This window comes from Gouania willdenowi, chromosome 5 (genome assembly GCF_900634775.1).
Source record: "Gouania willdenowi chromosome 5, fGouWil2.1, whole genome shotgun sequence".
In the NCBI taxonomy this organism is placed as follows: domain Eukaryota; kingdom Metazoa; phylum Chordata; class Actinopteri; order Blenniiformes; family Gobiesocidae; genus Gouania; species Gouania willdenowi.
Window position 1 is genome coordinate 38526030 of NC_041048.1, and position 26323 is coordinate 38552352.

At 38.6% G+C, this 26323-nt stretch overlaps 1 protein-coding gene across 8 annotated transcripts in view; it reads right to left on the minus strand.

Moving 5' to 3' along the window:
• Window positions 1-26323, minus strand: part of zmynd8 (zinc finger, MYND-type containing 8) — a 52708-nt gene that overhangs the window by 6626 nt on the left and 19759 nt on the right. For 6 of the 8 annotated variants that reach the window (XM_028447150.1, XM_028447152.1, XM_028447154.1 and 3 more), the window contains 13 exons: window positions 25815-26036; window positions 24284-24397; window positions 21992-22057; window positions 21705-21797; window positions 21540-21627; window positions 19002-19057; window positions 18820-18897; window positions 17411-17526; window positions 16012-16511; window positions 14777-14905; window positions 14537-14692; window positions 11148-11654; window positions 8091-8579 (listed from right to left, as the gene is read on the minus strand). In XM_028447150.1, the coding sequence (XP_028302951.1) occupies window positions 8091-8579; window positions 11148-11654; window positions 14537-14692; window positions 14777-14905; window positions 16012-16511; window positions 17411-17526; window positions 18820-18897; window positions 19002-19057; window positions 21540-21627; window positions 21705-21797; window positions 21992-22057; window positions 24284-24397; window positions 25815-26036 (2614 nt within the window). The remainder of the gene's footprint in view (window positions 1-8090; window positions 8580-11147; window positions 11655-14536; window positions 14693-14776; window positions 14906-16011; window positions 16512-17410; window positions 17527-18819; window positions 18898-19001; window positions 19058-21539; window positions 21628-21704; window positions 21798-21991; window positions 22058-24283; window positions 24398-25814; window positions 26037-26323) is intronic. The other 2 variants (XM_028447155.1, XM_028447149.1) reach the window with 2 other exon arrangements.

Genomic DNA, 26323 nt, shown 5'->3' on the forward strand with positions numbered 1-26323 from the left:
GTGTCCCTAAGAGTTCTCTCATAAGAAAAGCATCAAAGCATTTTCTGCTGCCTTTCATGTACGTCTGAATAGTCCCTTCCATCTCCTTTACTATGCACTTTTTATGAACCCTGTGGATGACATCATAAAGTTTAGGAAAGGTGTAAGTAGAGGAGTTAGATAAAGGCCATCACGGTGTTTTGACAATCAGACGTGCTTCCACTAGGTGACGTAATAATCCGACGGCGGCAAAAGTTAGTAACTTCTGCCGTGGTGAAAAAAAAAACTACACATTTCCAAAAATGGACTACAGTGCATTAATAACACCTTCACTGATATAATCTCAAATATCACAGGGTTTGAATGTAAATCAGAGGAAAAGAGGCTACCAGGCCACGAGGAACAAAAATTAAACTAAAAGAATGTCCCATTGAGAATGGTTGCTCACACTCACTTTCCACTCAGAAATCAACATTAATACAAAATATGTATGATTTCATGAAAATGTTACATTTATGCAAGAAATAGGCCTACATAATATGGTAGGCATACAAATGTGAGACAATTTAATTTTACCCTATGTTGCAATATAGTGCTGGGCAGTATATCGGTTCATACCAAACACCTATAAATATTTTTATGATATGAATTTTTAATATACCGCTGTATTTCATTACACAACTTTCGGAACACTACGCTGCGCCGCGTTTAAGACCAGACCCTTTTCAATGTTGCACTTCTAAATAGGAGGGTAAACAGTTAGCGCTCTGGTGTTAGTTACGGTGTAAATCATACTTGTGAATGGATAAGAAAGATACAATTGAAAGGTCTGAAGCTGCATCTGAGCATGTGCCTGCGTGCGCATGCCTCTGCTACAGGAGAACAACACTCACGGACACGAAGGCATGGTTAGCATAGCATGTCGGCAGTTGGGCAGTAATACACAAAAAAGAGCGCAAAGGATAGCAATTTGTAATGCCTATAATGTGGAAATAAGTCCTAGTGGAGCTACAAACAAAATGCTACCTTATTCACCACAATAAACCCTGAGTATGCAGTATTTAAAGCTAGAAATCAAGCTAATGCTCAAGCTAAGCTAGCGCGGCAAAGAGCCATTAGGCTGCTGTTGCAAACTTGTATTACTACTACTACATCCTAAGTCAATCTACTGCAGTAATTTCTCTCTCAACCAGTAGAAAACGCTGTGAACACGATTATGCATGAAAATAAAATACCATCATATACCGTGAAAACATTAAAATTTTGAAAAATACTGTGATATACATTTTTGGTCATACCGCCCAGCCCTATTGTAATAATAATCCTGCTCTGCAAGGGATGCCCTGTGTACACACACACACTTAGTAAGACCTCACTGTATGAGTGTCCTACATGTTCACACTACAATGCCTATGTATGGAAAGAGGAGAGGAATGGATTCTGTTGCATGTCTGGAAAAGTAGACCTCACATACAATCACACAAATCAGAACCGCAGCTCAATCCCACCACACACACACACACACACACACACACACACACACACACACACACACACACACACACACACACACACCACACACACACACACACACACACACACACACACACACACACACACACACACACACACACACACACACACACACACACACACACACACACACACGCACACACACGCACACACACGCACACTCAAACGGTCTTGAGGGAAAATCCCGAGTCCGAGACAAGACCAAGTCAAAATGCTTCCGAGTCCGAGACGAGACCGAGACCTTTAAAATTTGGTCTCGAGACCGAGATCGGTCTCGACTACTACAACACGACCTCTAAGCTAATTTTCAGACATGAGAGGCAAGTTCAGTTTAACAGAGAATATTTTGCTGTGCTGCGATTGTTTGGGAAATCAAATCTGTGTAAAAATACAAGGTCAGTGGTTGCCATGGCAGAAACTATAAAAAGAAAAAAAGATAATGTATGTATAAAAAGGAAAGAAAACATAGCCAGCGGAATTTGAAAATATTTTGGTTTTAGAGACGAAGGTCATTTGCACAGAGGCAAGGAATTATATTGTCAAAAGAAAAGCTTCAGTATAGAAATAAGAATATGAATGTTAAATATTGTTTTATAAGCATTGCAAAACTGAATTGGAGGGGAATTTATTAATGAAATGAACCAGTTGTTGGATGATTGTTTGGAAATAGGCAGCACTCCCATGCATCGGAATGAGGATGCAAAGATGTTGTTGAAAACTGACTATTTTCTTTGTCCAGCAGTCCAAAGGAACTGAGACGGACGACTGAAAAGACACTAACGACACCTGTGGATTCTGTGCGGTTGGACTGTATGGAAAAAACACAAGCCACTGTGCTGGAAAAAGCAAAGACTGGGGTTCATATAGGGGACTGCAACCGGTGAACAAGACTGGGCTTCAAACAGAAATGCAGCATGTGATCAGTTTGTGCTCCTGAACACATAGTACAACACCAACTCCCATGAACCAACAGTTTTCTTCAACAAAAAAAAGCTGAGGCATTCTTTGCCTGATGTTCAATGTTTTCATTCAGTCTGAATATATATATACACGAGTTTATTTCCGATGGATCAATTCATGCCAAATTCAACTGCAATACTTGATCAAAATCTGATTATAAGTAGATTATAAACTTAAACATTTTAATTTAAGGTTTCTCCACAGTGTTTTAAATTGGTTTCTGGAAGATCAAAGGAGAAAGGTAATTTTATCAGATTATACAATGATGGTTAAACTGTAAACTGTATGTATTGTATGGCCTATAATGTACTGTTTCACAGTACTGGTTTAGTTTAGACGAGACGAGACTGCTTGCTTGATATGTGATTACAGAATCTATCCTGGTCAGTTCTGGTCAAACTGCCCTAAGCTTTAAGATAACATTTACCAAGGACTTTTCTCAGAGACTCTGTCATTGTTATGGTTAGCGCAATCAGCAGCATACAAAACCCTGAGAGCACAGAACAGCTACAGATTCATGTGATGCTCACACTGAAACCTCTCAATCCCAGACCGGTCTGCCCCAAAACCCTTTGACCAAATAAACCCTGTGTCCGTATTTGACTTTTAACCCTTCAACTTGACTCCATCTCATTTCATTCAAAACTGCCACAACACTTACCATACAGCTTCTCTTGGAAGAAGTTTGCATCATTGCACCAAGCGAGGTTGTGATTGTTTTTAGGTGGCTGTTCCACACATTCAAGATGAGTTTCCTGATGGCACAGGGCATCTGTTGCCTGTTGTTCCTCTTGCTGTTGAGGTGTCTCCTCGCTTCTGTGGAGGTGGTGTTGTTCACCGTCATACATCAGGCACGCTGCTTGCATTTTTTTCGCACGGATCCTTGACTGGAGTGCAGCATTCTTAGTCAGTCGAGCGATCCGTTGGATGTCGGATTCAGCCGCGCGGCGCTTTGACTGGAGTGCAGCATTTTTGGCCCGGCGGGCTTCTTGTGCTTCAGCTGACTCAGCAGCACGTGCCATGCGCATTGCCAGACGTTTTTGTTCTCTCTTTGCACGATTGCTTTTCGGCATGTTAACATCCACAGGTAGACGTTATATAAAATTGGACTGCAAAAGATAAAAAACTACAGGATTACTTTTAGTATTGGCAAATGAAAAGTATGTTTTGTTGAAAGTTGATGAATTTGTCTAACTTCATCACTATTATCATCAGTAACTATGTAAAGTGGTAATTATAGAACTTGGCCGTCGACTAAGGCAACATTCTTTAGAGTATTTTTAAAGATAGTCAAAACACAAACTAATTCCTTGTCTTTACCTCATTTTGAACATATTCAAGGTAAGTTAGTCGACTAAATGAACTGTGCAAAACATAATATTTAGCACTGTAGTATAGGCTACATATATACAGTGAAAACATATTTTTATTTTATTATTATTATTACTAACCTTAGTTACAAACGTTGCTCACTGAGGACACCTGCTGGTCAATATTTATGGTGTGTTTTTTTAGGATATTAGACCCACTTCAGTTATTTTAAAAGCCTTTTGTTCACTTATCCTTTGTTACATCAGTGTCTTTCAACCCTCTTACAATATCCAGGCTTGGGACTCTGAGAGAACCTATGACATCATCATCAACAAAGGGAACCTGTGACATCATTAAGAAATTATATTATGATGATGTCATCAGTCCCAGCTCTCCAGTGATTGGCTCTGGCGCACACGTAACTGTGGTCGCTCTGCTCCCGGTGGACAATTTTATGAAATAATTTATGAACGGTATCATTGCAGTCCAAACAAGTCCAACGTTACACACCTTTGAACCAAGCAGCAGCTATGTTGAATGTCTCAGGTACTCACCTTAGTTACAAAGGTTGCTCACTGAGGACACCTGCTGGTCAATATTTATGGGGCGCTTTTTTAGGATATTAGACCCACTTTAGGTAATTTTTAAAAGTCCTTTGTGCAGTCACTCCTGTAGATTCGACGCAGATTCCAACTTATCCTGAGTGATAATGTCATCAGTCCCATCTCTCCAGTGATTGGCTCTGGCGCGCACTAAACCAAATAATGTCTTGTGGTCATTCCACTACCGTGGACAATTTTACGTGTCATTGAAATCCAAACAAATCCGACATTGCACACCTTTGAAACAAGCAGCAGCCATGTTGAAAGTCTCAGGTGAATCTGAGCCTGATTCACAGAGATATTTGCGGAACACACAGACACACATAGACAGACAAAGATTCCTTGCTTTATAGATAGATATGTAACGTTGTAGGCATACAAATGTACAACCACACAAAGCTTTCCTGAATGAAATATGTTGAATAAAACATAACATGGCTCAAAACGACTCTAATCCCTTTTTCTTGAATGACTGATTTTATGTCAGTTATAATTTAAGAATATGGCTGCATATCATAAGATAGGGATTTTAGATTATTTCAAGTTGTTCAAGACATATTATTGCATTTGGTAACACATAATTTGCGTCCCTTTTCAGTTTTTGTGAGTTTCCGTAAGGGCTCGAATGAGCATGTCCCTTTAAATATTGTCGCAAGGAATTGTGGGTCAGCATTAACTGGCTAATTTCCTTGCTAAAGGAGGTTATAAAGGCAGCACTGAGCCTCCTTTCCTTAGCTTTAAGAGAATTGGAACGCTTCTTATCATGGCTACCACTTAAACACTTCCAGGGGTTAAGGAAAAGTGGATAGGAAAGGAGATAGGAGGGAATATTTAGACGCATGTTCCCTCATCTCTGCTGATGTTGAAGATCAGCCTCCTGATCTCGATGGCTTCTTTGATCCAGTGTTTGTGTTTTTTTCTTTCTGTTCCAATTATTAATAATAACAATAACAACAATGCATTGTATTTTATATAGAGCTTTATCATAGACCCTCAAAGCTCTTTACAGAATTAAGGCATTGTTCTTTCACTCCACAATTAGTGGTGGTAAGCTACTATTGTAGCCACAGCTGCCGTGGGGCAGACTGACAAAAGCGAGGCTGCCACAGTGCGCCATCAGCCCCTCCAATCGCCACCACCAATACTTACTCACACACTACATTCATACTAGACAATGTGGGTGAAGTACCTTTCCCAAGGACACAATGACAGATACCACTAGAGCAAATGTCCCCGATTGTGGCACCTGGAATTCTCAGTGGTCTCCCAACCAACTACTAACCAGGCCCAGACTTAGCTTAGCTTCCGAGATCTAACAAGATTGGGCAATGACAGGCTGGTATGGATTGCATTGATCCAGTCCATGATGTGATTTTCTGTTCTGCGGTGGTCTAATATTGCAGATTTGAGGTTTTCCTGTTGTACTTTTCTTCCTCCATCCCTGTGAGTCATCCTGCTGTATCCTTTTCCCAACTGCTTCAATAAAAGTTTTTTCTTATATTAAACATTATTTGTGATCTATATATGTGTGTTGATATGACATGGATGGAATTTAATCCGTGTACCGTTCGTTCTTTGGTTACTCATTGAGTGCCATTGACGTCTAAAGACGTCATTGGTTTAGTATCGTTGACGTCTAAAAAAGTCAATTGTGTTTTTTTGGCTGGGGTTGCTAGGAGACAGTGTGACGAAGCTCTCCCATGAATATTGAGCTTGTACCATGATGTAGTGACCAACTGGTGCCATGTAGGTGGCAGCAGCACACCTTTGGATGAGAGATCACCTGTGATTGGCAGAGCTTAGAGGAAGAGGAAAAGAGATTACGAGACAGAAAATGGCGCAACGAGAGTTGATGCTGAAGTTCCCAGCCGATGGTGAGAGAAAACAATCAAAAAAATGGGACAACCGGTGAAACTCGGCATGTCCGGGAGGAGGAGGAAGTTGCATATGGGAAGGACGGGGGAGAGACTTGGAGGACAGCCAAAATACAGTAAACAAACCATTCAATTCTGACCTAGATAGCAAAATAATAACAATTTTGCCATCAAAATCGTAGTTTCAGTGTTGTTTTTGTAGTTTTATACAAGGAAACCAATGTTGGGGTGTCCGTAAAGCAAAAAAAAAATTGCTTCAAAGTCACTGAAAAGGCTTTTTCAGAAAAAGGCTTTTTTCTCAGCTTATTGTCACAAACTGGCGATTTGTGTGAAACCTTGCCTGTATTCAACTCCTGATTACGGAAAAACGAAACAAGCTAAAAACCAAAAAAGTAAGAGTAGAGTGTAGAGAGTCGAATATTTCAGAATCTGGTTTCAGATTTCATACTGTCATAGTACAACAGTGAAAATCATCTAAAATGCCTGGCAATATGGGGTTTGCTGCTCTGAAAATGACTGGCAGCGAATTAGTTAAAAACCAAATCAAAATGACAAATAAACGGAAATATAGAAAAATAAAAAAAACAGACAAGCAGTGTTTTTCTGTTTTAAAACAAAACCCTTTTAACAATTGCTCTGTCTGTTTTTGTCCACTCTTATTTGCAACTTTTAACCAATTTCACCACCATTTTTGATCACTTTTAACATATTTTATCATTCTAAATAAATGTAGTTATCACAGAGTAAAGGTCCTTTGGAGAGCTCTTCTTCTCTGGTGAGTTTGAACTGTACCCCTTGCAGTCACAGATTTTGTCCGAGTCACAACTGTTTTTAATTCCAGCAAGATTCTTTTTGTTAAGCCATGTTACATACAACTGTTTTTATCCTCTTTCTGTAAACAAAATAGGGTTACATAGACATCTTTAACTTTTCCCGATTATTTAGAGCAGTGTTTCTCAAATAGGGGTACGCAATGGCACTACAGGGGGTACTTGAGAGAGAATGTGAAAGATCAACAAATGAAAGCATTAAAAATAATTTAGGGTTTTTAGTTAAAAAACGATAATAATGATGATGAGAATGATCTTGTTTAGAATATGAACTTAAAATAGTAGACAGTTTTGGTCCCACTATAGACGCGAGATGACCGTAAATGATAAAAAGTGTAGCGATAAATCTTTTCCTCTGTGTGGAGTGAAAGAATAATGCACATCAATGTAAAGGGCTTTGAGTGTCAATGATAATAATGAAATCCAATGCATTATTATTATTATTATTATTATTCATGAGACATTAAATACTGTTTCATTTTGCTTATTTACAAAATTACATTTAAAATGTGTGTCAACATGTCACTCATTCATTCCATAATTATGCTCTACTGTTGTTTTTTCATAATATTCTGAGCAAATGTTGCAGTCGGAAAAGGAACGGGGGTACTTGAGCCAAAAAAGTTTGCGAACCACTGATTTAGAGCAACCAAAGTTGTCATTTTGACCGAAAAAGCAGCTAAATGATCTAAAAAGCTACTAAATGATCTAAAAAGCTACTAAATGATCTAAAAAAACTACTAAATGATCTAAAAATCAGGCTGAATGCTTCAATCCAATAGAAAACAACGGGATGTTTACAGGCAGTGGGGCCGTGTGACATCATCAGTATGCATTAGCATACATCTGCTAATAAGTACATTTCAAAGGTTTTAGGCCACATTTGTGCCATTTGTGCAACAGTGAAGGATGTCTTGCTCGCTTTACCCATTCTAACAAGTTTAGCATAGCATGAATGAAGTATCATACTGATATCATCATGTTTTATGACCATATCTTACCTTTGACAGCCTGCCTGGTTTGGTAACGTGTGCTTTGTGAGGACTGTTGCCCAGACCCTGTGGTGCTACTCCCAGCTGTTTGCGTCTGCGTCACCACCTGAGACGATGTGGATGTGTGTGTGGCTGACTCCGCTTCCAGATGTTGCTGCTGATGCTGCACCTTCTGCATGTGCCATTTCTGAGAAGATGTCTGTAACTTGGTGGAGGGGCTCCACACCACAGCTTTCTGCACCACGGCCACGCTCTCCCTGGGCAGCAGGGGGCGCTGTTTCTTCAAAGCTGGGGTGGGGGAGGCCGAGGTGGAGGAGGAGGTCGGGGCTGTGGCTGAAGCGTTGGGCACTGATGTTAGATTAATGGTTGCTGGAGAAGGAGTGTTGAATGAAACCATGGTGACAGGAATGGCCATAGGGGAGTGGGCGGGGGCAGGGGTGGGCATCGCTAGGACTGGGCTGCTTTGAGATTGGAGTGTCGACTGGTTTGATATTTTACCTACACACAAAAAAAATGCAGAAATATGCACACTTTTATGAAATAAACAAAACAGCAGTGCCTTTTAAACATTCTCAATGTCACTTAATATGTTAAAGCTGCTATAACAAAAATACTTAGGCTGTGTTGTAAATGTCATACTAACGTACTACTCATACTGAGTTTGACAGAAAAATGAGCATGTAGTACATTGATATTAGAAAGTATGAAAAGATTGAGTATGCGAGAAATACCCAGATGTACAGTATACTATATGGGGCCATTTTTTAAGTGTGCACGGTGGACACACAAGTCATACTCAACCGCCCCATGATGCATTGCGAGTGGAATATATAATCAACCTTGGACCAGCTTCAAGTTAAAAGTCAAACATCACCTTTTCAAAACAAAAGCATCTCTCTTCTTGTCTTCCATTAGTTTATTAAGGATTTCATAAATAGGGCTCTTGTTTTGAAGTCTGAAAATCTCCAAAATGTCGTAATGAAATGTGCATACATGAATCTTATGGATCAAATGAGCACATGTTGATGTTCTACTTGGTCACTTTCTCATTTGTAATGTTTTCAGAATTTTCAAAGGTGTAGAATCAACAGATATATTTAGCCTCAGTGTGCTTCAGGTTTTTGTCATTGTAGGTTCCAAATGCATCTTGGGAAACTTGGAACTATAATTCAGTGGGAACGCTCATCATCCTAGTCATACTTACTGGGGGTTTCCACTGGATACGTCTCCGCTGCGCCACGGCACCCATCCGGTTTTGCCCCGCTGTCTGCCGACCGGTTACGTTTTGAGTGCGCCACAGTGCACTCCGGTTGGACGACTGTGACGTCATGAGATAGAGTAGTTCTCACGATATTTATATAATCGCGCGAGAACGCAGCTAAAGGTTCGTGTTATAAATGCAACAATAAACAGGTCAGTGTTCCTATTGAAGGAGAACAAGAAGGTTGGACTCTGGATTTGTCATAACCACATTTTTTAGCAACAGCCAACAGAGAAGAGATAAAACTGCACCAGTTTTACACATTATGACGTTTTGGTGATGTAGTTATCTATATATATAATGAATTAATAAATAACAAAATATAATCTGAAGTCTTTTATTTTGAAAAGTAACCGGATATTTTATTCCGGAGTACGTGCTTAATTTCCTGTTCAGTGTCATTTGCTTTGTGCTGATTGATGCGTTGTGCTCCAGTGTCTTCAGAAATAGAAGCCCTGCGTATATCTGGCGGAGGACACTTGACAACCGCAGCTGGGAAGGAGCAGACACGCAGCGCAGCGGACCCGGTGGAAATAAACACATAGACTAAAGCTCCGGTGGCGCGGCGGAGACAAAACGCAGCGGAGCCGCATCAAGTGGAAATTGGGGGTTATAGTATAAAGTAGATAGTACTGTATATGCTCATTGAGTTTGTAATGTGTAGTATGGATTTGCAAAAAGTATTTGCAAAACAGCCATTAGGGCCCCTCACATGGTCCATGCTACCACCTGGCACAGTGTTGGTGACCCCTGATAATAATAATACATCAATTATATATAGCGCTTCTTTGGACACTCAAAGCGCTTTACAGAATTAATGGATTATTCTTTCACTCCACACTTAGTGGTGGTAAACTACTATTGTAGCCACAGCTGCACTGCAGTGAGGCTGCCATAGTGCGCCATCGGCCCTTCCGACCACCATCTAACATTCACTCACACACTACATTTATACTAGGCAATATGGGTGAAATGTCTTGCCCAAGGACACAATGACAGATACCACTGGGGCGACTGTCCCCCACTGGGGCACCTGGAATTCTCAGTGGTCTCCATCCAACTACTAACCAGGACCAGACCTGTTTAGCTTCTGAGATCAAACGAGATCAGGCAATGACAGGCTGGTATGGACAAAGTAACAAATCAAATTCAAACCTTATGAATACATTGGATATCTTGTAAACTATACTGCATGATCCACATATAGTATTATTTGATACGCTTATAAAGTTTCATTACATTTTGGTCAATAAATCAAAGCTGAATCCACCTTTCTGATGGGATCAGTTTAATCAAGATTTTTGGATCAAACTGATCCCAATCCTACTGAAAAAGTTCTGAAAAACTAAATGTTTGATCCGGATCAAAAATAAGCGAGTTAATCCGATTACGTAATCTGTTTTCAAGATTTGACCCAATCGTCATTCAGAATTCGAGCTGATTACTTTTGAAAAATGAGCCCAGGAGAGGATTTGAACAACTTTTGGATAAAATACAGTTTAAAATGTTAACTATGGTCCCCAACAGTCTAAAGAGAAAAGACAAGGAGACATAAAAAATCCTAATAACAATAAACAGAACCTAAAGAGCATTAAATACAAAACTACAGATAATAAGATAAGTAGTACGGGTAAGTCTAATGAGGTCAAAGTGTCCTGAAAGAGCTTTGAATGTAAGCAGGGAAATCTGGAAATTGATGTGCATCTGGAACAAGAGTTGGTAATTTTAAACTAAGATAAAATAATGTGGATTTGACGATGATGTCACCTGTAGTGTTAACCCATGAGGAGGACCTCTACTCTTACCTTCTGTTTTAGCAGCAGCAGACTCTTTCGTAGAAGCGCTCTCCTTCCTGTTCCTCCTCTTGTTTTTTCCACTCTTTTCCTCTCCGAGGTCGATGACCAGCTCTCTCTCTGAGTCTGAGTCCTCCACAGGCTGCTTGTTCTCCTGTCTCACCTGAGATCTGTCCCTTAAAGCAGGAGATTCTGGCACTGTTTTGCTCCTCTCTGAATCACTAAGGACTTTCTCCTTAGTCAGAGCATCCGTCACTGCTCCAGGATCCACAGCTTTAGTCACGAGGAATTCCTTCTGACCGTCCTCATCCTCTTCTGGATCTGGGCAGGTTTTGTCCTTGATTTTGCTTTTAGTGAGGAGATTGTGGGGCTCTTTGCTGGGTATGGCATCCTGACCATCCAATGACTTTTGATCCTCGTCACTGGCATCCTCAGTGTCACTGGTCTCAGACTTGTCAGAGTCTTCTGAATCACTGCGTCCCACGCCTTTGTAAACGTCCACAGAGAGCTCCTCTATTCCTGCACCACAAAAACACAGTTTTCTTTATTTCTAATTTTGTCAGGCCCCCAAATTAAACTCCAAAAAGGACAGAAACATAGACAAAGCAATAAACAAAATGACTCCAAATACACAAAAAAGACAACAAAAATACATAAAATAAACAAAAACAAAAAAATGCACAAAAAACAGTAATAGAAACAAACTATGACTCCAAAAATACACAAAACAACAGCAAAAATACACAAAAAAGACTAAAAGAAAATAATACACAAAACGACTCCAAAAACACACAAAACGACTCCAAAAACACACAAAACATGAACAGAAATACACAAAATGACTTCAAAACACAAAAAGTACAACCACAAATACACAAAATGCCTCCAAAGACATAAAAAAGTACAACCAAAAATACACAAAGTGACTTCAAAAACATACAAAATGATGACAGACACACAGATAGTAGCAACAAATATACACAAAACGATTCCAAACACATACAAAATGCTAACTAAAATTTACAAAATCAACAAAACATCCTACAAAACTGCAACTCTTGATAATACTCAGATTGGTCGTTATGCTCAGAAAGGAGGTTCAACAAACCCTGAGTCTATCCATAAACTTACCCATACCCAGAGTTACCCGGATACTCTGGGTATCTGATTCCATTACAGCTGGTATGAAGTCAATCCACCCTGATGTAAACCTTGGGTTACTTTACTATTACTATTACTTTACTATTAAAAAATCGGGGCTTCGCCTTTAATTGGCCATGTAATGTTAGTACATTAATGGAATTCGTCCTCTGCATTTAACCCATCCCTGAGGAGCAGTGGGCAGCCATTTTGCGGCGCCTGGGGAGCAGTTCAGGGTTAAGGGACTTGCTCAACATCCCACAGTGATGGCCCAGGTGAGGCTTGAACCGGCAACCCTCCGATTACAAGCCCAGCGTCCTTAACCACTAGGCCACCACTCCCCTACATGCACGAGCACGATAAAAAGCCTTCATAAATGGAGCAAAGATAACACAAATTACCATGGCAACCACCCTGAAGAGAGTGATTTATACACCCCGATGAGTGAAATACGCACGTGTTTACTGGGAAATATAAACCTGTTCTGAGCCTGTCACTTCAGTGACTATAGTCGCTTAAATCGCCCGTGATGAGTCACGGTTTTTGGTCGCTTTATCACTTCATCGTTCCATTGATGTGACGACCAGGGAATAATATGAATAATATGTGTTTAAGGAGCCATGGTGACAGACTCAGAGAATAACTCACTTTAAGATATGGGATACTCAGGGACAGATTCACTGAGGTTTAGAGGTATTAAAATGTGTGCAAACATCACTCTACGCGCTAATAAGCCGTACAAACCCAAGGGAATCAGGAGTGCACGACTGCTGCATGTCGCAATGCGCCCTCAATCCATTTAGGGCATTTTCCTTTAATGAATATGCATAGTAGGCGGAGCTCGCAAGGGCAGCAAAAAAATGGGAAGAGGACATGCAAATAAATTATTGCAGGGGAAGCAATACAATTCAGCAAAGACTCTGTTTTTCTGTATAAACTTAGTACGGCCCACAACCAGGTGGTAATTATCAAAGCTTTTTGCGCAGTGATGACATCAGTGATATTTGTGAGGAGACGGGGCAGGGGAGAGGAAAGACGACCGAGGGATGACATTTTCAGACCGTGAGTTAAAATATTTGGGATGAATGAATTCACAAATTTAAGAACGTGTTAAAACCTTTCCTGTTTCGTCTCCCCACCATGGCTGGGGGGACACAGCGGAGATCCGTACTCTCCATGACCGGAGGCTGCTTCTCCTCCAGGGATTACTCCCGTACACGTCACGTTGGCTCACTCTCTAGCGCAGGCGCAGCAGCCGCACGCATGCAACCCCGTCGATCACATCCCCAGTGCGGGATGAATAAAGAATCTATATATCTTTGTCTTTGCTGTTATTCATCCATTTTCATTAGCTTCCTCTACTAACAACTCCAATTCCGCTGCTTCAAATAATTTTTTCATTTCCGAGGACTCAGTTCTCCTTCACGCTCCATGTTGAACACAACACGTACAAAACGCTCATTTAAATAGGGGCGGTCTGCACCACTTCTGCATGTGCGCTAATCATTGCTGCACTCTTAGTGAATTCCTCGCAGCAGGTGAGGAAACTGCTTCATCAATGGGTTTAGGGAAGCAGCTGGTTTACCACCCTTTATTTCAGATATTAGTGAATCCGCCAATCAGAGTTTCCCTTATTTGTGTGTGTGTGTGGTGTGTGTGTGTGTGTGTGTATGGTGTGTGTGTGTGTGTAGAGTGTGTGTGTGTATAGTGTGTGTGTGTGTGTGTGTGTGTGTGTATAGTGTGTGTGTAGTGTGTGTTGACTAAAGACCGTCGGTGATACCTGAGCTCATTATAGTTCAGGTGCTGTGTACGGCCCAACATGATCTCAATGGTTCTAAATCAGAGAAAAACAATTTCTTCTATTAAAAAAACTAGCAATTTTTGTAATATTCATATTTATTAACCTCCAGTTAACTCGATTTAGACAAAAGTAGAACATTTATAATGTTTTAGGTTGCAGTTTCACAACCAATATCCAACTGTGGGAGGTTGCAGATTACAATAAGGTCAGTAAATCTGAAAAAAAGGAGTCGATTGACAATAATATACAGTGGTTGTGCAGCAACATTCATTATTTTGTCTCGTTTAAATTCTTATTACAAAAAGAAATAATTACAAGCATTGTTCATTGAATAAATTGCTATAAGTTACCTACAGTGGTTTTGTTTTAAAGGCAGCAGAAGCTACAACTTTTTAAAGACTTATCATGTGATAAAGTCATTATCAAGAATCAGTGTTTTTTTTCTTTCTTTGTGACTCACCAAGTTGTGCCTTGCAGCTCTCAATGGTTTTGTCCAATTTGAGCTGAAAACGACTTTTGATTCGCCGTTTTGGAGCGGTGACGACTTCTGCCGCGTCTTGTTTCTGCTGAACAGTTTCACTCAGTTCCTTCAGGTCCATTTCTGCTTTGCTACGATCTGAAACACAACCAATGAACTGATTGAACTGGCTGTCGTGACATTTATATTTATGAATATTAGTTCTCTATAAAGAGACTTTACCAAGGTTCAGGTTAAGAATGCTTCCTGTCTGTGGAGGCTTCTCCTGCTTAGTGGCACCATGAGAACTTCTTAGTTTGGGGCTGTCCAAGGACCTGCCTGTGGAGCTACGTCTGGAACGTGAAGGTGAACCTGCAAATGCATCTTTCATAGTAAATAATGCTTAACATCAAATTTCAAAAAACCTTTTTTTTAAGGTTAAATAAGTCTAAAAACAGCTATAAATAAATTGATTATAACACATCAGAAAAACTTTTTCATTCCCAAAAATGTTAAAGCAGAAATAGTATATATATGCAATATATATAACAATACAATACATAATAATGATAAATATAATACCCATAAAATATACAGTGACTTCAAAAAGACATAAAATCACTCCAAAGCACACAAAAACAAAAAACTAAAATTACAGTAAGTGATGTTATAAACATTAAATGACTCCAACTGTCATTTTGTCTTTTTTCCTTTAATTTTCAGATTTTTTTATTGTTACATGTTTTACACCCAATTTGTTTATTTTGAACTCATGTTTTTAGAGCCATTTTTGTGTATTCTTGCTGTTTCATTTACTTATATATTTTTATTTTTTGTATTTTGTTGTAATTTTTGTGAATTTTTTTTTTTTTTGTTTTTTTCTGTAACAAAATTGTATTTCTATTAAAAGAGAATTAATTAATAATTACAACTAAAACTCATTTCTATTTTTCAGTTTTTCTTGTATCGGATCTGAGGGACACATTATCAAAACTCATGTCAGCATTTAGAATAATGACCAATCTGAGTATGAACATAGGAAAGAACAAATAATTTTTGTTTTTTTTTTTGTTGTCATTTTGTGTTTTATCCTCTCATTTTATTTTTTGTTGTGTGTTTTAGACTCATTTTGTTTTTGGAGCCATTTTTGTGTATTATTGCTGTTGTTTTATATACTTTTGTGTATTTTTCCATTCATATTTTGTGTTTTTGGAGTTATTTTTTGTATATTTTTTTTCCTTTTTGTAAATTTGTGGCATAGTTTTTCGTATTTTTCTTTACGTCTGTGCATTTACTTCTTGGGCTGCTCAAAATAAGACCGGTGCCGTGCATTTGGCCCCCAGACCACCAGTTGCCTAGGTCTGTCCTAGATGTTTAGTTTAACGATGACGCCGTTTTTGAGCAATTTTCTACATTTGAATTCTCTTCAATTAAGGGACACGAGTGCATCAACAAATAAAAAATAAGTGCTGAAGTACCTGTATATTCCAGGGAATCGTCGCTCCCACTGCATTGACTGGTTCCTGCTTTCGCCTGCGACTTATCCGACGCTTCATGATCTCCATCCGACCCTGTGTGAGCGGAAGAGTTGGGGCTCTGTGGAGAGTGAGGGACTTCACTGACCAGGAGCCGCTGACACGCAGCACCCCCTCCCAAACCAACACCTGAACACACCGCCCTCGTCAGGGGGATTTTGGGCAACGCCGTCATATCAAAGGCCAGCTTGATCTTGTCCTTTTTCTCTGGTGTGACGGGGATGGATGAGGGGTTGGATGGATCCGGCAGCATTTGGAAGTTATTGTCAGGAGTGTATGGTGTCCTGAAGGAAGCGTAGTTAAAAACTCCAAACTTCTTCCTCATGTTCTCCACGTAGACGTCCATCTCCTGCATGGCACTGTTAAAGATGCTTTTGGTTTTCTTCACAGAAAATGGAATATCCTTGGACATGAGGTAGCAGTTGTTTAAAGGAACCCACGCCCTGGAAATACATGGAAAAGAGTTGTCCCAAGTGTGACATAAACCCCTCAAAGTGCCTTAAAGGGATCCTCCACTGTTTTTACAAATGTAGCCTAAAACCTTTGAAATGCCCTTATTAGAAGATCTATGCCTAACAAAACGCATTATTTGGCAACATATTCGCTTTATTACTTTTAAAAATGGCACTACTTTACCTTTTTTGAGCCTGTTCGCCGCCATGTTGAAATGACGTCATTGATGACGCCAATTGCCCCTTTCAGCCCTTGGACTTCAATAGGAGATGAAGCATTCAGGATGAATTAGCAGCTTTTTCAGTCAAAGTGACAACTTGTGCTGCTGTGGATTGCTCTAACAATCAGGCAAAGTTAAAAAAGTCAAAAACATCTGTGACCGCAGGGGGCGACAGTTCCAACTTTGCTGTTTTGTAGATGGCATGAAGAAGAGAAGAAGAGCTCCAGGAGCAGGATCGACTGCTGCTCAATAATGCCGACGGTTCTTTGTAGCAGACAGATTCAACTTGGGTCAGCATTATTGAGCAGCAGTCGATCTGGGTGGCCTGTATTTAAATGCATCCGGAGCATCAACTTTTTTAACTATTACTGATTTTTAGAGCAACTCAAAGCAGCACAAGTTGTCATTTTGACTGAAAAAGCTGCTCAATGATCCTGAATGCTCAATGGACCGAAAGGGGCGATCAATGACGTCATTTCAACATGGCGGCGCACAGGCTCAAAAAAGGTAACGTAGTACCATTTTTAAAACTTAGTTAAACGAATATGGTGCAAAATAATGCATTTTGTTAGGCATAGATCTCCTAATAAGGACATTTCAAAGATTCTAGGCCACATTTGTAAAAACAGTGGAGGATCCCTGTACAATGTAAACAAAGAGGACCGATACCTGTCATGCTGACCAAAGAATCTAGCGTCCACCTGTCCGTCCTTGTCTCTCAGAGCTTTAGCAGGCCAAAAGGGAAATCCCTTTAGTTTGGCCCACACCAGGGGATGTGGATTACTCTATGGACGGGAAAACACTGAAACTCAGTGATTTAGAATAGATAACAATCTGTCCTAATATTACTCAGTCCCTCCAAAATCTACCACAGGTGTTTTTTTCATTAAAAAAACTTAATCATGGGGCTTGTTTTTTACAAAAGACGCAAAGTAAACTGTGGGAATTTTATTAATATTCCACAAATCATAAAAATAAATAAATAAATGAAGCCCTTTCAGTGGTGGAACACATAAAAAAGCTTTACAGCAGTTTGAATTTTTTTTAGTTCAGGGACCAAATACGGAGCAGTTTATTCTTACGTGGGCTGCAGATTTTAGGTGAGAAAACGACTCATTTCAACATTATTGAGCATTAGTTTGCACTTTTAAGTATAAATGATGAGCATTTAAATGATCTAAAGCAGACATGGGCAACTGCTGACTCGGGCGCCACATGTGGCCCTCAGTCTAATTTTGTGCGACCCCCCAAAAGTATGCGAACAAAATGGCAGGAAAAAAAAAACAAATATTTACATCCAAAAAACTCAGAGGACAACCACAAAAATATAGAAAAATAAGTGAAAAAGTATAGAATTCATACTCCTACAACACAAATTGAGTCCAAAACCAAACAGAATGACAGAAAACTATACAAAACATAAAATGACTCCAAAAGCACACAACACAATAACCAAAACACAAACAAATAAAGAAATACAAAATGACCAAACAAAAATACACAAAAAGACCAAAAAAATAACAGAAAAACAGTTAAAACAACAATAGAAATACTGAAAATGACTCCAAAAACACGTACGATGATTACACAAAAACACACAAACCTCTTGTTTTTTTTCTTGTATTAATTTTCAGATTGGTGATTATTCTAAATGCTGACATTAATGTTCATAACTTGGCCCTCGAATCTGACAGTCACATTTCTGTGGCCCCGCTGTGATAAAAGTTGCCAGTCTCCGATCTAAAGTATGTAAAGAACCGTCAATATCCAAACAACATATATCAGTCCCTGCAAGATCTTGTAATCAATTTTTATTTAATATGGGGAAATCTTGCGGAATAATTTGAGGAAATTTGCAGGGTTTTTGGAAAAATTCAGATTTCTTTCAACAATTTTCAGTTAAAAATGAGTGCCATCATGTCACATCCGCATAGGAAAACACTGAGCCCTGCAAACATTGTGGAGTTGAATGGAATTTGTCTATTTGTAGAGGCTGAGATGTCTACAACTAGATTAGTTGGTAGTTTACACAATTATTCATGTTGTCTGTTTGCTAAGCTAAGTATTAGCTATCTTACACAAGGCTCACAGAACCAGTTGTCCCTCTTCTGACACGCTGAGAGATAACACTCTGGACAAACTTCAATCTCGCTCATCTGTGAAGAAAAAACCAAGGAGACGCAGGAAAAAGGTTTTAGCTGTGAAGTCAAATATCCATCTTAGAAGAAGTGCATTCATATTTATTTAGCTGCAGACTTACCTCATGTTCACAGATTTTGACAATAACCTTAGCAGTAGCTGTGAGTTTGTGATTGCCTGTTAAGTACAAATAAAATCACTGTTTAAGCACATACATGAATTATCTTATTTGTACATTTACACTTAACTTGATAACTAAGTATTTCATATCAACCGATAATGTTGTTGTACAGACTGAGAATTAAAGCTGCTGGAGACGATCATATTTTATCAGATAAAGACAGAGGCTGTGTTGTAAATAACACACTAATATACTATACATTACAAACTCAATGAGTATATACAGTCTACTATATACTATAAGTATGATTAGGATGATGAGCGTTACCACTGAAGTATACTACCAATATTCCCAGGGTGCATTTGGAACCTACAGCGTTAAAAACCTTGTTCACACTGAGGCTAAATATCTCTGTTGATTCTCCACCTTTGAACATTTTGAAAACATTTGAAGTGAGAAAGTGACCAAGTAGAATATCAACATGTGCTCATTTGATCCAGAAAACTCACGTAGACACATATTTTCGGAGACCCTCCATTGTGCTACTGACCAAACTTCCAGTTAATTTCAAAACAAGAGCCCTAATTATAAACACGTTAAAAAACTAATGGAAGACAAGAAGAGATGCTTTTATTTTGAAAAGGGGATGTTTAAATTTTGCCCGCAATGCATCATGGGGAGGTTGAGTATGACAAGTGTGCCCACCGTACATTCTTCAAAAATGTCCCCATATACAGTAGAATACATCCAGGTTTTTCTTGCATACTCAATCTTTTCATACTATCTAATGTGAACGCACTACATAGTAACTTAGTATGAGTAGTACGTTAGTATGACTGACATTTTGAACACGGCCTATCGGCCTCATCGATCATGAGTTCAAGGTGGAAATTGCCACTTGAAAGTTTGCTTTGATCTCCACTGTAAACACACACTTATTGATGTCAAAAAAGTTTTGCATTGCATTGTGGGATGTGGAGTCTTGTAGACAGATGCATAGAAATGTTTTTACTTCATTCTTACCATTTTTGTTGTTTTTTGTTCTCGGTATTCCCCGGGATATCAGCTCACTCCGCTAGACATTCAATTTTGTCCAGATTGGGATCTTTCTCTGTAAGCCTCAAAATAAAAATCCACCATTGCCAAAACCATCAATCCAGAAATGTGATGGGAACACACTTTGGCAGAGTTTTGGGGGCAAACTCGAGATATCACAGTAAGAATGAAGTAAAAACACTTCTATGCATTCGTCTACAGCAGGGGTTCTCAACCTTGGAGCGGGGTCGCCAGATGCCTTAAAGAAACTGTAAAATATTTCTCAACAATTAGAGGCCATTTTTGCTTATTTCTAACTTTTTCTGCAACTACACCAAACTTGCCATATTTTAACTTATTTTCATCACTTTTTCTTGCCATATTTTTGCTCCTTTTATTGCATTTTTGCTACATTACTCCCATTTCTGTCGCTTCTCCATCAAATTTCAATGCTTTTTTTCCACTTTCAAGACATTTGTTTGCACCCTTTCCACCACTTTTCCACCTAATGGCACACATGTTGAGCCATTATTGTCACTTTTAACTTCTTTTCACCATATTTCACGCTTATTCGCAGGCTTAAAAAGGTTGAAAATCACTGGTCTACAGGACTTCACGTCCCACAATGCAATGCACGGTTACAGTGGATATGAAAGCCAACATTCAAATGGAAAAGTCAACCTTTACATCTTTTTTTTTAGAGCAAATGATCTTTGACTTATTGATCTATGAGGCCTAGACTTTGTCTTTATCTGATAAACAAATATATCACACCAAGCAGCATTAAGAAAAGGGCAACTTTGTAAAATGAGGTTGTGATTTCTGGCCGTGGCCTTTCTCATGCACTTCCTACATTATTGTGTCTTTGCTCAGATTTTCTCAAAGTAACATAGTTTATTATTATTGGTTGAAAGAAAATGAGTCATGCACAATAGATAATATTGTATTTTATCTTCTTGGGCTCTTTTTAACTCCTGACTGTTGTTTTTTAAAATTGTAAATAGTATATGTGGTATCATGTTTTCTGTCATCAGTCATTGTTTGTCTCATTGTGTAGCTGTATATTAACTGTTATTGTTCAACTGTATCTTATATGACATCTTTACCTGCCTTTGGAGAATGGATGAAATTTACCTATTGTGTTAACTACGGTACATTTATGTTAATGCTGTTTGCTGAGATATTGATTAATATGTAAAGTCCTAATTAATTAAATCAAATTAAATTACATTACATTTTCCAGTCCAAAGCTGTGTAATTGTGACTTTATTGGAAACTGATTGAGAATCAGAATATTGTTCCAGATGCCATAAATTACATTTTATTAAATTTTCCAGTCCAAAGCTGTGCATGTTACATTAATAAATAATCAAATTGTTAAGTGAACGTCTGGGTGTTTTTTGTATCAAAGTGTACAAGCCTTCCATTTCTGAGGAACCTAATTAGTAAAAGTGGATAAATAAGATTAAATATATGAGAGAACCCTTAAAGTGTGAAACCCACCTCCATTGTATATAATACAATTGTGCAAAATCCATTTAACATCAGCCAAGAAGGCCTCTGTGCACCCGTACATTTTCTTTTTGATGTTCTACAGAGGGAACAATGCTTTCATTCATTAATCTGTAATATTTTAGTGTTACAAACACATGTGGAACACCTGTTTACCTTGTCAAGTGTGCAAAGATCCATGGGATGAAAAATGTATTCAGCATAATCAGGATGTTGATCAAGAGAGACGGGTTTCTGGAACGGCTCAGTCTAAAAAACAACAACAAAAAAGAGAAGATTGCAACGTTTAAAGGTGATCTGAGACCACTGCCATCCCAACATGCTACCACCACCAATGCTAATGCTAACAGCTCTGAGAGCCGCTTCAAACAAAAAGGAAGAAAAACCAGAGGAGGGAGAAATCAATCATGATGGGGTCTTTGTTAGTGGTGTAGTTTGATTACCCAATTAAAAGTCTTTCTCTGCGCAGAAGCTGCATGTGGGGAGCGAGATGACAAGCGGGGAAGATCCTGAAAGAGAGTAAGAGCGGGAGCTGTATCCTCACCATCGGCTAGCATCTTCCATTGAGCCATGACACACAGGCTCAGTGTCACACAATAACTGTGGTTTGTTAGTTATAGGCTATTGGAAATAATTTACACATGCAAATCAATATTTAACCAAGCTGGACTGATGTGTGAATACGGCCATTCCATGTCATTTCAACACATTATCAGGACATCCCACACACACTTTGGTCTAAAAAAATCTGAAATGTTTACCAATTGTTCCATGATTATTCAGTAGGCACGGTGTACATTTTAGTTTGATCAGATCAATACTTTTTGAGATATGGACAATGTAGGGAAGGCAAATTTTATACACAAGGCAACTCAATGTGCTTTACATGATCAAAAAGTCCAACAGAAAACATTCAATAGCTTAAAAATCAATAAGAACATTAAAGTCAGGAGCAAAAACATTTAAAATCATCTGTAAAATCAATAAAAATCATCAACAAACACATTACATCACCAGCATGACCAAAAATCTCCCTCTTGATCACACACAGTAGAGAAAAAGAGTGTCTTTAACTTTGATTTAAAAATCCTCTCATGTGATGCTGACTTCAGCTCTGCTGCAGTTTGATCCACTTCTTTGCAGCATAACAACTAAAAGCTGCATCACCATGTTTACTGTGAGCTCTGGGCTCCACTATCTGACCTGTGTCCATAGATCTGAGAGACCTGCTGGGTTCATACCTGACTAACATCTCACTGATGTATTCTGGACCAAACCCATTCACACATTTATAACCAGCAGCAGAACTTTAAAGTCTATTCTGAGGCTGACTGGGAGCCAGTGTAAGACTTTAAAACTGGATTAATGACCTCTGACCTCTTTGTTCTGAACCAGATGTAGATGTTTGATGAAGACCATTACAATAGTCCAGTCTGTTGGAGATAAAAGCATGGACCAGTTTCTCCTGATCTTTCTGAGTCATTAAACCTTTGACTCTGGAGATGTTCTTTAGATGGTAGAAGATGTTTTTGTGATAGATTTGATCTGATGCTGAATGTCAGATCTGAGTCAATCAGAACCAAGGTTTTTGACTTGGTCTTTAGCTTTTAAAGATGGAGACTCAAGGTACTTGCTGACAGCAGTCCTCTTTTCCTTGTTACCAAAGACAATCACCTCCATCTCGTCATGATTTAGTTGAAGGAAGTTTTCACTCATCCAGAAGTTTACTTTTTACTTTTTCTAAGCAGTCATTTAGTGTGCGGGGGGTCGATTTTTGCTCATCCGTATTTTCTTCTATTTTCAGGTTCTAATATCTCAGGAAACTACATCACATAGAAAACAGAAATGTGGTATAATATACAACTCCACCTACTTATCAGAATAATAAATAAAGATCTGCTATACATTCTATCTGGTGGACATGCCAGACCCTCAAAATTGGAATAAAGTTAGTGTGTGTTTGGGTCTGGAACATGTTTGGGTCTTCAGTAAACAACTTAGCATATGCCTCATCTCCTTGTAGTTTGATCAGCTTTGAGCTATGAACATAGACCGTTTACATTTTCTTTACTATTTTCATTGGCCTATAACTGTATGTGGGAATGTAAGAAAAAATCTGATCTCTGTTTTAATTTATCATATAAAGTTTACTCTTTCTTGGGATATAAAACTAGTTTTCTTGATGCCACTTCTTTATTTTTCATTTTGGACCCAACTTTAAGTTATTTCACCACTCGGGAAAATTGAAAATCCTTTACATGAGGCTATTGTAGCTTGGCTTTGTGTCTAATAATCATTTCTTCATTTTTTTCACTAGTAAAATAAAACCATTGCATCATTTCTTTTTAAAAACATAATATGAATATGAACAAATTTCTCATGTTCTACATTTTGTTCATAATACATTATAAGATGATAATGATGATGGATATATAATAAAGCATTCATCAATCAATCAAACTAAAAATGTACAGTGTGCCTATTGAATAATCACGGAACAATTGGTAAATATCACAGAATTTTTTGAGACTGTTTTGTTGAAATGACGTGGAATGACCCAATACGATGTGAAGCCTGACATAAAACACAACATGGGGGAAAACACACTTCTTTTTTTTTGTAATCATTGTTTTAAGAAGTTCAAGAGTACAGTGAGGGAATCGACTGAATAGACTGAAAGATCTCATAAAAAGCATTGTATGTTGATGTGATGTGATCAGTGTAGTAATACTTACACCTGGTTGTTTCATCTTCTGCAGGGCAAACTTTAGTAGGTAAGACAGTTGGTCTATAGTTAGCATCATCATGGCTTTGCTTTGAGTCTCTATACACTCGGCAACTGTTATTTTTCTAAGACACCAAAGGAGATGAATGCTTTGTTTATGTCCCATTTCTGCACAAAGTGAACCAATGTGACATTTCTGTCAGATAGTACCAGCGTTGGGGTCAATCATTATTGTAATTGCGTAATTAATTACAAATATGACCTAAATGTTCTCGTAGGAGTAATTATTATTTTTCTTCCCCAACTCCTTTGTCCTGGAACTCCTCCTAGGCCATTATGGGGCGACCATGACTCAGTGGTAGAGTGGGTTGTCCAGTAACCGAAAGGTTGGGGGTTCAAATCCTCGAAGAAAGCGCGCTATATTAATCCAAGCCATTATTATTATTATTACGCCCACATAAAAAATTTAATACCAACATTTTCATGGATAAGGAAGCCAAACAAGGAAAATAAGAAATTAGAAACAAATTAAATGAAAGATAATATTTTTTGTGTATTTTATAGCTGATTTAGGAACGCTAGCAGAAAGCTAACACAAGACGTTTTATGGGCTTATTAATAAAAACAGACATGGGCAACTGGTGGCCCGGGAGCCACATGTGACCATCAGGCTAATTTTTGCAGCGCCCCCAAAGCAAATCCCAAAAATTGTATTTTTAGAAGCTAGAAGGAATATGAAGCCCAAAATAATACACAAAGTACACAAAAACACGCAAAAAATGAATTGATCACAAAATGACAGGAAATACAGGAAATGACAACAAAAATGCAGGAAATGACAGAAAAATACACAAAATTACACCAAGAAGAAAACACACACAACTCCAAAATCACACAAACTTTTAACAAAATTACACAAAATGACAGGAAAATACAGAAAGATACTCTAAAAATGCACAAAATTCATGAAAAATACACAAAATTACACCAAGAACACAAAAAATAACAAAAACACACACATAATGACTACCTTTAATAATCGAGAACGTTAATGTAATCGACTTTGAGGGGAAACATATTAATAAAAGGCTCAGATGCCCACACCAAAATATTAAAACCTATAACTTCATTGATTTGGAAGCCCAACAAGATATTCAAAATATAGGAAATAAATTAATAAATAGATATTTGTTTTTAATGTACCTTACAGTTGATTTAGGACTTTTTATCATTAGAGATGCTAACAGAAAGCTAACACAAGAGGAAGCTTCTATTAGGTTATTTATTTCAGGCTCAGTAATTGTGATTAATAGTAATTGAGCTTTAGTAATTGTAGAGACGTAATTGTAATCGAGTTTGAGGGGAAAAATAATCATTTGAATTGTAATTGGAAAAAGTGTCTGTCACCGTAATCGTAATTGAGTTATAATTGTAATTGACCCCAACCCTGGTAGTACACAGTCTGACATGTATTATTATTGATTACAGGTCTAGACTGAACAGTGAACACCCGTGTTGGTTTGACATTCCTGGGCGAGTACCTCACACTCCGGACAGAACCAGTCGCCCTCGGGCTCGGCTGGTAGTTTGAGACACTTGGCGTGGTACACCCTGGGGCAGAGCTCACAGCAGAGCACCTGGCCCTCGCGGTGGCACAGCCAGCAGTAGAAGTCGTTCCTGCCGTCCTGCGGTACAACATCAACAGGGTCTGTGGTGAGTGCTGGCTGCTTCACATAGTAAAAGGGACCATGTCTTAGTTCTGACTGGAATGCAGGCAAAAGAAACACAAAAGTCGGGGAGGTCAAAATCAAAGGTTAGTTAGTGTGGCCGGGCAGACATGCAAAGCTTCAACCATTCAAAACCACACACTGCTGATGCTAATGTTAGCGCTGACGCTAGTAATGCATTGACACACACATTCATGTCCTGAAATTTACTGTTACGTTGAAGTCTTAAAACGGCAACAAAACTCAGTCGAAAGTTGCACAAATCTTTTGAATATTGCAACTAAAGGGATTAGGATGAATGTGCAATTTTTATATTTCATTTA